Source organism: Bison bison, unplaced genomic scaffold (assembly GCF_000754665.1).
Source record: "Bison bison bison isolate TAMUID 2011002044 unplaced genomic scaffold, Bison_UMD1.0 scf7180017864063, whole genome shotgun sequence".
Taxonomy (NCBI): Eukaryota; Metazoa; Chordata; class Mammalia; order Artiodactyla; family Bovidae; genus Bison; species Bison bison.
In genome coordinates this window covers 8840648-8855810 of record NW_011494635.1, presented here as the reverse complement: position 1 = coordinate 8855810, position 15163 = coordinate 8840648, and the positions used below count along the sequence as shown (strand labels likewise).

At 40.7% G+C, this 15163-nt stretch overlaps 1 protein-coding gene across 2 annotated transcripts in view; it reads left to right on the top strand.

Annotated features, from left to right (window-relative positions):
* The window catches only part of SLC23A2 (solute carrier family 23 (ascorbic acid transporter), member 2), a 142046-nt gene that overhangs the window by 60584 nt on the left and 66299 nt on the right, over nt 1–15163 (top strand). For both annotated transcript variants that reach the window (XM_010836433.1, XM_010836432.1), the window contains exon 3: nt 9505–9603. In XM_010836433.1, coding sequence (XP_010834735.1) covers nt 9505–9603 — 99 coding nt within the window. The remainder of the gene's footprint in view (nt 1–9504; nt 9604–15163) is intronic.

Below are 15163 nucleotides of genomic sequence, written 5' to 3'. Positions count from 1 at the left end.
TTCTTGATGAAAGTAAAAGAGGAGAGTGAAAAAGTTTGCTTAAAGCTCAACATTCAGAAAACTAAGATCATGGCATCCAGTCCCATCACTTCATGGGAAATAGATGGAGAAGCAGTGTCAGACTTTATTTTTTGGGGCTCCAAAATCACTGCAGATGGTGATTGCAGCCATGAAATTAAAAGATGCTTACTCCTTGGAAGGAAAGTTATGACCAACCTAGACAACATATTAAAAAGCAGAGACATTACTTTGCCAACAAAGGTCCATCTAGTCAAGGCTATGGTTTTTCCAGTAGTCATGTATGGATGTGAGAGTTGGACTGTGAAGAAAGCTGAGCACTGAAGAATTGATGCTTTTGACCTGTGGTGTTGGAGAAGACTCTTGAGAGTCCCTTGGACTGCAAGGAGATCTAACCAGTCCACCCTAAAGGAGATCAGTCCTGGGTGTTCATTGGCAGGACTGATCCTGAAGCCGAAACTCGAATACTTTGGCCACCTGATGCGAAGAGCTGACTTTTGGAAAAGACCCTGATGCTGGGAAAGATTGAGGGCAGGAGGAGAAGGGGACGACAGAGGACGAGATGGTTGGATAGCATCACTGACTCAATGGAAATGGGTTGGGTGGACTCTGGGAGTTGGTGATCTACAGGGAGGCCGGCGTGCTGCGATTCATGGAATTGCAAAGAGTCAGACATGACTGAGTGACTGAACTGAACTCAGCTGAGGATGTGTGTAAGGAGTGAATGTAGACCAGCACGAAATCAGAACCAGAAACAAACAGAAGTCTTAAAGAACTGCCATACCCTAAGGACACTGGCCAGGAAGCACAGCCAGGAAAAGGTTTACTGTGCAGTTCCCCTGTGTTGCTAGCTCCTATATCTTCTGAACCTGGAAGGACATCCAAGGAAAACTAAGTAAATAGGTTGAACTTACTGTTGGCATAGAGTGATGATACAGTCTAGTGTTTCCACTGAGCCTTAAGTTTTTGTTTTTTTCTCCTTCTAACAGGCTCTGTGAGAGTATTTGAAAACTTGGCACCTCTCTTGGGTGCCAGGAATAGATCATTCAATCTGGAGATATTAAGGGGATGCTCTGAGGAGTAGCTTTATTAGGTTCAATTTTATCAAAGAATAGGAAAAATACTCATCAGTGTTCATACAAATCTGTTATTTCAGATTTCCTTGGTATATTTTCTTTAGAGCCATATAATGTTAAGAACCTGTGATCCCTAACTTGGTAGGTACCACGCAAACCTTGTAACAAGCTACTTACAGCCCAGTTGGGGTGTGAGATATTAGGAAAAAAAAAAAGTATGTGTGTGTGTATATATATGTGTGTGTGTGTGTGTGTGTGTGTGTATGTCTTTGCCCCTGGCTCCTGGCACAGAGCTCCGGAACCCCTTGTAATTTCCTAAGTGAGAAGTACACTAGGAGCGTCATGTTTTAATGAGGTGACTCTGGGTGGGCTTCTGGATGGCTTCTGGTTGGAGACTGGTCACCAAAAAGACCAAGCCATGATTTGAAGCTTGGAAATTTCAGCCTCATACCTCATCCTCTGGAGAGAGAAGAGTTGCTGGAAATGGAGTTAATGATTGATTATGTGTACTGGAGAGAGTCTCCATACAATCCAGTAGTGGAGAACTTGGAGAATTCCCAGGTTGGTGAAAATGTTTGCACCAATAGGATGATTGACCCTGGTTCCACAGGGACTGATGCTCCTGTCTAGACCTTGCTCTCTGTATCTCTTTATCTGGCTGTTTTCCTGTATCCTTTATTATATCCTTTAATAAACTGGCAGACATAAAGTATTTCCCTGAGTTCTGTGACCTCTAGCAAATTAATCAGACCTGAGGAGGGGGTTGTGGCAACCTCCAATTTGTAGATAAATTGGGCAGAAGTTGTGGGAAAGGCTTGGATTACTACTTGGGATTGACGTCAAAAGTAGTAGGGGGAGCAGTCATGTGGGACTGAGCCCTTAACACTGTCTAGGTAGACTGTCAGAATTGAGTTAAATTGCAGAACGTCTAGCTGATTTCACAGAGAATTCCTTGCTGTGGAGAAAAATCCTCTCCCATTTGGTGGCAGGAGTGTCAGAGGTGAAGTATTCTGTGTGAGCAATAAAGGAGACAGAAAAGATGGGAGTAGGTAGACCAAACTGGATTTTTCTAATATAGTAGAAGACACAGCAAGTCAGCAAACAAACCATAAGTATTAGGGTTTGAATTCAGTAAGGGTGCTGTGGGCGTGCCCATGAGGAACCCCTGCCCAACCACACAGAAGATGACATGAGTCCTGAGAAATGTCTGGGTGTAGCAGGTCCAGAGGAGGGAGAACGAGGATCTTTTGACTGAGGGAATAGTGGCATCCATCTCCTGCCCTGGGTACAGGTTCATTGTAAACAATACGGTAGAGTTGGGTTGGGCAGTAGGGGTGCTCATGAACGGTTGTAACAGAAACAGTTGCACTCAAGTTTTAGGGTAGAGAATTCCTGCTGTGGGCATGAGGAGGTCTGGAGATTGGAAGGAGAGCTAGGGTTTAAAACAGTTCAGGTGGGACTGATTATGACTTGACCTGGGAGAGCAGAAAGGAAAGGAATTCTTTGCTTCCCAGATGCTTCATGTGAGGCTCTGGGAACACAGATTCCTACCCCTGTGAAATCTCCAGGTGGTGAGAGAAGACAGATGATAAATAAGCAGAAGCATCATGTGGCAGCTGGTGACAAGTTCTGTGACAAAAATAAATCAAGGAAGGGAGATAGCAAGGGATAGAATGTGAAGTCACACTGGTCATTCAGTACCTGCAGACTGTTGATTAATTTATCCTTTAAAAAATGCTCTTGGTTATTTCCCTCTGGTTCAAAACTCTAGGGAACAGCAGTGAATTAAACAGCAACCCGCCCTGACCTCACAAAGCTTTCATTCTGGCAGGGGAGACAGGTAATGTACACTAAAAATAGATCACATGTGTAGATGTATATCTAAGCACCAAGGAAAAAATAAAACCAGGAAGAGGGATAGAAACTGCTCAGGCTGATATGTTAAACTTTCAGTTGGCCAGGAAAGGTGGCACTAGAAAATGGAAGACCATCATGGCAGTGTGTGAGCTGCAAGTGCAGACACTGAGGCAAGAGGTGCCTGGTGTGTCTGAGGAGCCCTGAGCAGGAGGTGTGGCTGGACAGAGGGTGGGGTGATGTCAGTAGACTATGTAGGCCTCATGGCCCTGGTGAGGATTTTGGCTTTTCAAGTTAGAGAAAAAGCTGGTAGTGGGCTTTGAGCAGAGGTGTGATGTGCTCTGCCTAATTTTAAAGGCTCCTTCTGACTGCTGAGTGGGAAGCCAACTGAAGAAGCAAGCAGAAGATCAGTCGGGAGGTGATTCCCACAGAGCAGGTGGGCTGACAGGGCTCCAGGTAGGGTGCCAGCAGTGTAGGGGTGGTGACAAGTGGTCGGGCACTGGAGGAGAGCTGACCTGGATGCTGACGGACTAGATGAGAGTAGGAACAAGAGAGAGGAACCAAGGATGGCTTCAGGTTTCCCCCCGAGCATCTGCGAGATGAATTGGCCAAGTACTGAGATGGTACAAGGCAGAGGGAGTCATGAGTTTAGTGTGACCATGGAGACACTGGATAGAAAGCAGGGAAGGGCAGTGGTGTGGCTGAAGCTGTTCCCTGCATGTGGGCAGTGTGGAGATGGTGTAAAGCCAAGGGATTAGATGGTATCTCCTAGGGATAGATGCCCCTAAGAGAGCAAGAGTGTCTGCGGACCCTGCACTGAAGAGATGTGGTGTTTGGAAGTATGGAAGCTGAGGAGGACCAGCAGTAGGGAGAAGGAAGGAGTGGTAGCTTAGGTGGGAGGGAGACGTCAAGAGAGGTCATTGTTTGAGCGGGAGAATGACATTCTCCTTGGTGTGCATAAGCAGCCAGTGAGGAAGGCATTGCAAAAGTAAGCTGGATGAAGAATAAGGATGGATGACTTGACTTAGCCAGGTGAGCACCAGAGAGGACAGTGAAGGTTTGTGCGAGAGTGACTGTAGTGATGTGCCGTGGTCCTAAGATGGGGTAAAGAGGGAATTAAGGCTGATGCATCATGAGCTCTGAGGCATAAGATGTTGAAAAGGCATTTGGGCTTGGCAGTCCTGCTGAGGTCAGGAAACTGGGAATTAGGGTCCTTGGAATTAGGTCATAAGATGGAATTAGGGTCCATCTTTCCTAAGAGGAAAGATGGGTAGATCGGGAACAGGCAGCTTTGAGAGGCGCTAAAGGTACAGATGTGGCCAAATTTGGTGTTGTCTTAAGTGTGGGTGGTAGGGTATACAATAGGAAGTCAGGAATGACTTGAGGAGGTTGGGATAGGCCACCTGGGCGTATGGTGGCCCCTTTTGCTGAAGTAAGAGACACACAGACAGGAACATTTTTAAGTTGGTGTGAGGAAGTAATGAATTGATAGAGCAGAATCTTTAATTCTGTATTCTTTCATTATGCTTTGTGTTCACGTTCATATATAGTCAGGAAAGCCGTGATTGATTCCTTTGCTGCTGCTGCTGCTACTAAGTCGCTTCAGTTGTGTCCGACTCTGTGTGACCCCAGAGACGGCAGCCCACCAGGCTCCCCCATCCCTGGGATTCTCCAGGGAAGAACACTGGAGTGGGTTGCCATTTCCTTCTCCGGTGCATGTAAGTGAAAAGTGAAAGTGAAGTCACACAGTCGTCTGAGGTCTTTTCCCTCTTGTCTTCTAGCAGAAGTAGGCTGCTAGAAGACAAGTCATACTTGTTGATACATCTCCCCTTTATGCTCACAAGGGTCCTGGTTTGGTTGATATCCGGTCACTTTAATTATAACAAAAAGTCATGTATTAATTTTAGTTGTTCAGTCACTAAGATGTGTCCAACTCTTTGCAACCTCTTGAACTGCAGCGCGCCATGCTTCCCTGTCCTTGACTGTCTCCTGGAGTTTCAACAAACTCATGTGCATTGAGTCAGTGATGCCATCCAACCATCTCATCCTCTGTTGCCCCCTTCTCCTTTTGCCTTTAGTCTTTCCCAGAATCAGGGTTTTTTCCAGTGAGTTGGCTCTTCCCATCAGGTGGCCAGAGTATTGGAACTTCAGCATCAGTCCTTCCAGTGAATAGTCAGGATTGATTTCCTTTAGGATTGACTGGTTTGATCTCCATGTTTTCAAGAGACTCTCTTCTCCAGTACTACAGTTTGAAAGCATCAGTTCTTTGGCACTCATCCATCTTTATGGTCCAACTTTCACATCTGTACATGACTACCAGAAAAACTGTAACTTTGACTATACAGACCTTTGTTGGCAAAGTGATGTTTCTGCTTTTTAATCTACTGTCTAGCTTTGTCATAATTTTTCTTCCAAGGAGCAAGCATCTTTTAATTTCATGGCTGCAGTCACCATCCACAATGATTTTGGAACCCAAGAAAATAAAGTCTGTCACTGTTTCCGTTTTTTTTCCCCTTCTATTTGCCATGAAGTGAAGGACCAGATACCATAATCTTAGTTTTTTTGAATGTTGAGTTTTAAGTCAGCTTTTTCACTCTCCTCTTTGACCTTCATCAAGAGGCTCTTAGTTCCTCTTCACTTTCTGCCATTAAAGTGGTATCATCTGCACATCTGAGGTTGTTGATATTTCTCCCAGCAATCCTGATTCCAGCTTATAAGTCATGCAGCCAGGCATTTTGCATGATGTACTCTGCATGTAAGTTAAATAAGCAGGGTGATAATATGCAGCATTGATGTACTCCTTTTTGCAGTTTTGAACCAGTTCATTGTTCCATGTCCAGTTCTACCTGTTGCTTCTTGTCCTATACACATTTCTCAGGAGACAGGTAAGGAGGTCTGGTATTCCCATCTCTTTAATAATTTTCCAGAGTTTGTTGTGATCCACACAGTTAAAGGCTTTGGCGTAGTCAATAAAGCAGAAGTAGATGTTTTTTGGAACTCCCTTGCTTTTTCTGTGATCCACCAGATGCTGGCAATTTGATCTCTGATTCTGCTGCCTTGTCTAATCTAACTTATACATCTGGAAGTTCTTGGTTTATGTACTGCTGCAACCTAGCTTGAAAGATTTTCCCCTTGGACAGCAAGGAGATCAAACCACTCAGTCCTAAAGGAAATCAACCCTGAATATTTATTGAAAGGACTGATGCTAAAACTGAAGCTCTGATACTTTGGTCACCTGATGCGAAGAGCTGATTCATTGGAAAATATGGAGTTTGGATCATGGTTGGAACATGGTTCTTTATAGTAGTGAGAGTTTCATGTTGTGGACTTAAACTTGGCTGGGAGATGTATCCTGCTGGCAGCTAGTTGTGTAGGCAAAGAAATGTCACAAACCCAGTTGTCTTGCGTAAAAAGCCATAGCATGACTTAAAGGTAGTTTTAAAAGCAATTTTTTATTTGAATTAAGACTATTTTATACTGTAAGAATTATATACTAGTGAATTGAGATTTTTTTGGAATACTTTGAAACTAGCCTTATACTTGGGTTATATAATCTGTATGACCTTGAATAAGAAATTAAAGTTTTCTGTGGCCTTATTTCTTCAACTGCAGAAATAGGTGGATTGAAATCTCTCTGGACTGCCTTAGCCAAGCCATGCTGCTCAGATCTTTATTTAGTCTTTTTAAAGTCTTCCCTGTTATAAAAATAAATTGTCTCCATTGTGGAAAATTACCAAAATCTGTAAAGAGAAAAAGAGGGTAAAAATGGCTCCATTGATTAAAGGCAGTCACTGTTACTATTTTGGTATACTGGTGTATGCCTTTTATATTAGCCCTTTTAAAAAGCAGTGTACAAACAACACCTGAATGTGTACTGATTATAAAAGATCCAGGACTTCCCTGATGGTCCAGTGGTTGGGAATCTGTTTGCCAGTGCAGGAGACGGCTTTGATCCCTAGTCTGGGAAGATCTCACATGCTATAGTGCAACTAAACCCGAGCACTGCAGCTACTGAGCCCATGTGCTCTAGAGCCCATGCTCTGCAACAAGAGAAGCCACTGCAATGAGAAGCCTGCACACCATAGCTAGAGGAAGCCTGCATGCTACATCGAAGACCCAGCACAGCCAAAAGAGAAAAAAGGATCCAGATCCTTCTGGATCCTAGTCCAGAAGGGTTGGGAATGAAAAGTGCCTATCATTACTCCTTGCCCTGCTGCTGCTGCTGCTAAGTCGCTTCAGTCGTGTCTGACTCTGTGCGACCCCATAGATGACAGCCCACCAGGCTTCCCCGTCCCTGGGATTCTCCAGGCAAGAACACTGGAGTGGGTTACCATTTCCTCCTCCAATGCATGAAAGTGGAAAGTGAAAGTGAAGTCGCTCAGTCGTGTCCGACTCTTAGCGACCCCATGGATTGCAGCCTACCAGGCTCCTCCGTCCATGGGATTTTCCAGGCAAAAGTCCTGGAGTGGGGTGCCATTGCCTTCTCCGACTCCTTGCCCTGAGGGCAGCCTATTAGTGATTTTGACTTTTCTGGATCCTTTCCCACATATTTTGGAGAGATAGAGAGGGTATTAAAATTGTTTTTTTTTTTTTATCATAATCCGGATAATTGTAGGCTTATACTTGTGACTTAAAAAAAAACCAACAGAATTTCTTGGACTTGTTTCCTTGTCAGTGCATCAGTTTTATGCTTCTATTTTTTATTTTATTTTATCATTTATTTATTTTTGACTGTGCTGGGTCTTCGTTGCTGTGTGGGCTTTCTCTTCTGTGTCAGGTAGGGGCTGTTCTCTAGTTGCTGTGCACAGGGCTCTCATTGCAGCGGCTTTTCTTGTTGCAGTGCTCTAGGGTGCACAGGCTCAGCAGTTGCAGCACAACAGGCTTGGTTGCCCTGCAGCACATGGGATCTTCTCAGATCAGGGATCAAACGCATGTCCCCTGCACTGACAGGCAGATTCCTAACCACTGGACCACCGGGAAAGTCCGTTTTATTCTTTAAAATGGCTGAATATTGAGAATTCCTTAGCTGTCCAGTGCTTTGGATTTGTTGCTTTCACTGCTGTTGGCCAGATTCAAGCCCTGGTTGGGGAACTAAGATCCTGCAAGCTGTGCAGCGTAGCCAAAAAAATTTTTTTAATGGCTGAATGCTATTCTTGAAATAGATACATGATACTTTAACAATGACTTTTTGATAAACATTTATGGTTTTCCAAGTATTCAGCATTTTAAGTAATGCTGTAGTCATCAACTGTGAACATATATATTGCATAGATATTTCTGGAGGATAAGTTTCTGTAAGTAAAATTGCTGGCTCCAAGAAAATGCCTATTTCAAATCCCAGTGCTAAGTTACTCTCCAGAAAGCTCATTCCACCAGGAACATAATCTCTCTACGCCCTGGTCAACACCAGATTCCTCTTTTAAAATTTCCTCCTAATTTATGTTAAAAAATAAAATTATATTTTGTAACTTTTGTAGTTTTAGCTAAGGTTGAACGGGTTTTTGTTTGTCTCATTGGATATTTTACTTTTTTTTCCTATGGATAGATTCTTATCCTTTGGGTTATTTGTAGGTATTCTTTTTGAATTACTAGTACCAATCATTTGTTATGTGTTGCCCTGTTTTCTCTTACACCATCACTCATCTTTTTACATCTCCTTAGTGTGTTTTATCACACTAGAATTTAAACTTTTAATGTAGTTTTTCTTTTTTTCCTCAGTATTTAAAAAATGTAGTTGTGTTGTTATTCACACATAAAATCACTTTCAGTATTATTTTTTTCAAGATAATTTTTAAAAAATGGAATCACTATGCTAAAGACTGAAAATATTTTCAGATATTTGCTGCAGTCAGCCAGGACCTAAGTTGCACCTCACCAAGGGTAGGCATGAAGAAGGTCATGACCTACCAAGTGGCCAGGTTTTCTTTGAATCTCAGGATAACTTCTAGTCCTTATCTTGAGGGTCTAGAAACTCAATTTTGTTGTCATAGACAGCCACTACCCATCCACATCCCCTCAGTGCCACAAAGAAGTGGACACACCAGTGGGCTAGTTTATTTAATTGCTGTGAGAAATATAAATTAGTAAATGAGGGTAACAGCAGTGCATGAATTGCTCGAACTGGCATACATTTCTTCCCTGTAGGGACATAGAAGTTGTTAATCTGGCATTGGGAAAGGACCTTAACCAAGGCCGCTCAGGATGCTTCTCACCTGCTCAGAAATTGTAGCATTGTCCTCACACCCAAGCCTCCCTTGTCCCTAGAGGCTGCTGGGGTCCTGCCCCTTATAGTTCCTCAGAGCGTTCCATTTCTGGTGTCCTTCAGCTGACTCCCATTCACGTATCCTCATTCTATAGGACACATGATGCATTCCCATCAGAAACATGTGTGGTCCCTGGTGCATATGTGTATGTCAGGAGCTTCATTTAAGAAAACTTAAAACTTGGCCAGTCTGATAGGGGAATTCATGCAGTTATTTTCTTTGAGGGAAAACATTTTTATACAACAGAGTGGTATAGGGTGAAACAAACCTCTGAATGAATTGTTTCTCTTCAGGTGGTGATCAATGGAGGGGCCACGTCCAGTGGTGAACAGGACAATGAAGACACTGAGCTCATGGCAATATATACAACAGAAAACGGCATCGCAGAAAAGGTACCTCTTTCATCAGCCCCATCCATTCACCCACTACTATACAAGGAAGATCCTATATAAGGAAGTGGGTATCCATCTGGAGTTTTTGTCTCTTCCTTTCTGAGTGTGTATGTGTTTGTGTTCTTTATAATGGAAATAGAAGGAGTGATAAGGAATAGTACTTAGAAATTTTTATTGTTTTAATGGCAATATTTAAGTGAGAACCATGTAGAGGTCTTTAACTAGATATTTTTAAACCTCAGCCAGGATCCCACAGTGAAGTGGTTAGGAGTTTGAGGTCTGTCGTTAGGTCTGGATACTAATATGACTCCAATCCTGAGGGAATTACTTAAGCTTTCTGGGTATTAGTTTCCTCACCTCTAAAATGGATATAAAAATATCAGCATCTGCCGTAAAGTTGTGGGTATTGAAATAATATATATAAAGTTATTAGCATTGTGCCTGGTACATACTGTTCAATTCTGTTCGGTCGCTCAGTTGTGTCCGACTGTTTGCGACCCCGTGGACTGCAGCACACAGTACATACTGTGTACAGTAAATAAAAGACACCAGTAGATAAGTTATGTAGACTGTGAAAATGCCTTGAACAAAGATATTTGAGAATCACACACTGAAGTGGGTGATCCCTCATCCCATCTGCTTGGCAAATCAGTCTGTGTGACCATAGAATGTATGACCATATTCATAGGGGCCTGGAGAAGGCTGCCCAGAGAGGATCCGCATGCCATAATTTCTTTTTCTCTTTGTATCTGCTACTGTGTCTGATATATGTGAAAAGTATAATAACATGGAATTTCCAGACTGCTTTGCAGCCCTTAGACGTCTCAATTTCATTTGAGTTTCATTTGACAGATTTTTAAGACAGATTTTATTTTTTATCATTAACTTATATAATGATGTGTTATATTCTAGAATTGCTATATTATACTATAGACAGTGTATACTGTGTATTTTAATAACAGACCCCTGGGAAGTTGATATATACAAATATAATTCCTAGCTCAGGTACTAGTGCAGTAAGTATACAGTACAATCACAAAAATGGTAAAGAACAAAATAAATTATGTTGAAATTCTTAAATAATCAAATTTTTGTGTCTGTAATTTCTTTTTCTCTTTCTCTCTTTTTCTTTCTTTTCTAGTTTGGGAGATGGAAATTTCATTTTTGGCTATCTTGATCAATATTGCTGTTGTTTGGTCAAGCTATTATAAGTTACGTGAATCTTAATTATAGATTCATGCCAAGATGTTGAAATTTCTATAGTACTGATTTCCGAGTTGCTCCTCAGAGCATGGAGATGGGAGCAGCCATTGTTGAGGCTTTGGTCTGCAGCAGAGACTCTTTACATAGGGCAGGATCTGGGGGCTTACTCCTTATCTGGCTTGAGTTTCAACATCCAAGAGACACATTTTGTAGCAAAGTGCTTCTGTCTTTTACAGACTTGTTGAACTCCATCCTAACCACAGATATTTGATCCTTAATCAGAGAGTCACCAGAATTTCCAGGCTGAAGGCTGTCATGATTTTGGATGTTCATTATCCAGGAATTGATGGCTCTCTTTTGAAATGATTGATAGAGTATTAATTTTTCAGGTTGTAAAATATCTGTAGGTGTACCTTTTACTGATCTGCTGGCAGGAAAAATGTCTAGTACGGTAATGTTAGCACGTTTATGCTAGACATTTATTGTTCGGGTGAACATTTTCTTTATCATCTGAACTTTAATAGGTGTGTATTTCCTTGAACACTAGTGAAATAGAATATCGTCCTATTTTACTGGTCCTTTTTCTTTTCCTATGAAATGGCAAGAATAGTAACAATTCTCGTACCTTGAATAGTGCCAAAGGTCCAGACCCTTAGCTTCAGCAGCCTGTCACATTTAGTCCTCTTAGCAACCCTGTGAGAAAGGTACCATCACTATCCTTGTTTTAAAGGTGAAGAAAATGAAATATTAGGTCTTTTGTTGTCTTGAATTTGTGTAAAGAAAACTTGACACCAGAGATTTTACTCTTTGGGATCTTGCTTTTCAGATGGCATTGAAAGGCTCTCTGAACACTTGACTATGAAATAAGAATGAACCATTCAAGGAAAGACAAAAGAACTGAAAGCAAGAGATTCTGTCCCATGTGTTCTCCATATCCGTAGGGTTTCTTAGCTATTCATTTTAATGTACTTACTTATTTTATTAAAAACTTTGCTTTTCTGGTGTCCATTAAAACTCTTGAATTTCTTTTTTCTTTTTTTTTTTTTTACTGCAAAGAAAATTTTATTTTATATATATTACTAGTCATGAATTTGTCATTATGACATAAATGCTGCCCAGTGCCATTAAGCAAATGGCATGACCATTTTATGTCCACAATTCACTTCTCTATTTACAAACATAGTTTTCATAATTTATAAAAGTGTATCTCTCAGTGAAGGTTGAACATTGAGATGCAACCTAGCATCCATAATATCTGCTGTTCTGCAAATATCAATGTAGGACAGAAGTATTTATTCCCCTTTCATCTGAGTGACCTTACGTGGGAAAAAAAAAAAATTCTGGCTAATCTGATATTAGCTATAAGAGACTCATTTTGGAATTTGCTCAAAGGGATTTTTTGCTGAAAAGACCAGAAGGTTAGTGCCCCAGATCATCAATCATAAGTCCGTAGGATGATGTTGGGACTCATGTCCAGTACTTTCTTAGTATGGACCTCAGTATCATTAGGATTCTTCAGTTAGGGAGGCTGAGGGACTTGAACTTCATAATGAGGGTGTTTGTTTTTTAAGTTTTAACCTTTTTTGATTTATGAACCATGCAGATTCTCTCTCTCTCTCTTTAACACCAAAAACATTTTGTATTGGGATATAGCCAATTAACAATATTGTGATAGTTTCAGGTGAACAGTGAAGGAACTCAGCCATATGTATACATATATCCATTCTCCCCCTAATCCCCCTCTGTCCAGGCTGGCACATAACATTGAGCAGAGTTCCATGTGCTATACAATAAGTTTTTGTTGGTTATCTGTTTTAAATATAGCAGTGTGTACATGACCTTCCCAAAGTCCTTAACTATCCCTTCCCCATGGCAACCATGAGTTTGTTTTCTAAGTCTGTGAGTCTCCTTCTGTTTTGTGAGTAAGTTCATTTGTATCATTTTAGATTCCACACATAAGGGATGTCATATGATATTTCTTCTCTGTGTGACTTACTTCACTCAGTATACACTCTCTAGGTCCATCTATGTTGCTGCAAATGGCCTTATTTCATTCTTTTTGATGGCTGGGTAATATTCCATTGTATATATGTACCACATCTTCTTTATCCATTCCTCTGTCAATTGACATTTAGATTGTTTCCATGTCTTGACCATTGTAAACAGTGCTGCAATGAACAGTGGCGTGCATGTGTCTTTTCAGGCCATGTTTTTCTCTGGGTATATGCCCAGAAGTGGAACTGCGGGGTCATATGGTAGCTCATAGTTTTAGTTTTTTAAGGAACCTCCATACTGTTCTCTGTAGTGGCTGTATTTTACATTCCCACCAACAGCACGGAAGGATTCCCTTCTCTCCACACCCTCTCCAGCATTTGTTGTTTGTGGATTTTTTGATGATAGCCATTCTGGCTAGTGTGAGGTGATATCTCATTGTAGTTTTGATTTGCATTCTCTAATAACTAGCAATTTTGAACATCTTTTCATGTTCCTGTTGGCCATCTGTAGAGAAATGTCTATTCAGGTCTTCTGCCCATTTTTGAGTGGGTTGTTTGTTTTGATGCTATTAAATGTCATAAAGAAAGAAAGAAAGTGAAGTCACTCAGTCATGTCCGACTCTTTGCAAACTCATGGACTGTAGGCTACCAGGCTACTCCATCCATAGGATTTTCCAGGCAAGAATACTGAAGTGGGTTGCCATTAAATGTCATAAACTCTTTGTAAATTTTGGAAACTAATCCCTTATCAGTCCCATTATTTGCAAATATTTTCTCCCAATCTGTGGGTTGTCTTTTTGTTTTGTTTATTGTTTCCTTTGCTGTGTAAAAGCTTTTGAGTTTAAGTAGGTCCAGTTTGTTTATTTTTGCTTTTGTTTCCATTAGTCTGGGAGATGAGTTAAAAAAGACATTGCTGTGATTTATGTCAGAGTGTGGTCTGCCTATGTTTTCCTCTAAGAGTTTATAGTGTCCAGCTGAACATTTAGATCTTTAATCCACTTTAAGCTTATTTTTGTGTATGGAGTCAAAGAATGATCTAATATTTTTTACATGTGGTTTTCCATTTTTACTAGCAGCATTTATTGAAGAGACTGTCGTTCCCACATTGTGTAGTCTTGCTTCTTTTGTCATAGATTAATTGACTATAGGTGCATGGGCTTATTTCTGTTTTTTTTTTTTTTTTATCCTGTTCTGTTGATCTATTCCTATTTTTGTGCCAGTACCATACTGTCTGGTTGATTGTGGCTTTGTAATATAGCCTAAAGTCAGGGAGCCTGATTCCTCCAGCTCTGTTTTTCTTTTTCAGGATTGCTTTAGCTATTCATGGTCTTTTGTATCTCCATACAAATCTTGAAATTTTTTGTTCTAGTACTGTGGAAAATGCCATTGGTAATTTCATAGAGATTGCATTGAATCTGTAGATTGCTTTGGGTAGTATAGTTATTTTAACAATATGAGTTCTTTCAATCCATGAACATGGTATATCTTTCCATCTGTTTGTCGTCCAATTTCTTTCATCCATATCTTAACGGTTTCGGGAGTACAGGTCTTTTGTCCCTTAGGTAGGTTTATTCTTAGGTATTTTATTCTTTTTGATGCAATAGTAAATGGAATTGCTTCTTGTAATTCTCTTTCTAATCTTTCATTGTTAGTGTATAGAAATGCAACAGACTTTTTGTGTATTAATTTTGTAACCTGCAAGTTTACCAAATTCATTGATGGCTTCTAGTAATTTTCTGGTAGCATCTTTGGGATCTTCTGTGTATAATATATCATCTGTAAACAGTGACAGTTTAACATTTTATTTTCCAATTTGGATTCCCTTTACTTCTTTTTCTTCTCTGATTGCTGTAGCTAGGACTTCCGGAACTATATTGATTAAAAGTGGTGAGAGTGGACATCCTTGTCTTGTTCCTGATCTTAGAGGGAATGCTTTCAGCTTTTCACATTAAGTATGATGTTCGCTGTGGGTTTGTCATATATGGCCTTTATTATGTTGAGGTTTGTACTCTCTGTGCCCACTTTCTGGAGAGTTTTTATTATAAATGGGCACTGGATTTTGTCTAAAGCCTTTTCTGCATCTATTGAGATGATTATATGGTTTTTATTCTTCAATTTAATTGATTTACAGATGTTGAAAATCCTTGCATCCCTGGGATGAATCCCACTTGATCCTGGTGTATGATCTTTTTAATGTGTTGTTGGATATGGATTGCTAGTATTTGTTTTGCATCTATGTTCATCAGTGATACTGGTCTCTAGTTTTCTTTCTTTTTTTTGTCGTATCTTTGTCTGCTTTAAAACGAGTTGGTAAGTATTCCTTCCTCTGTGGCCTTTTGGAACAGTTTCAGAAGGATAGATGT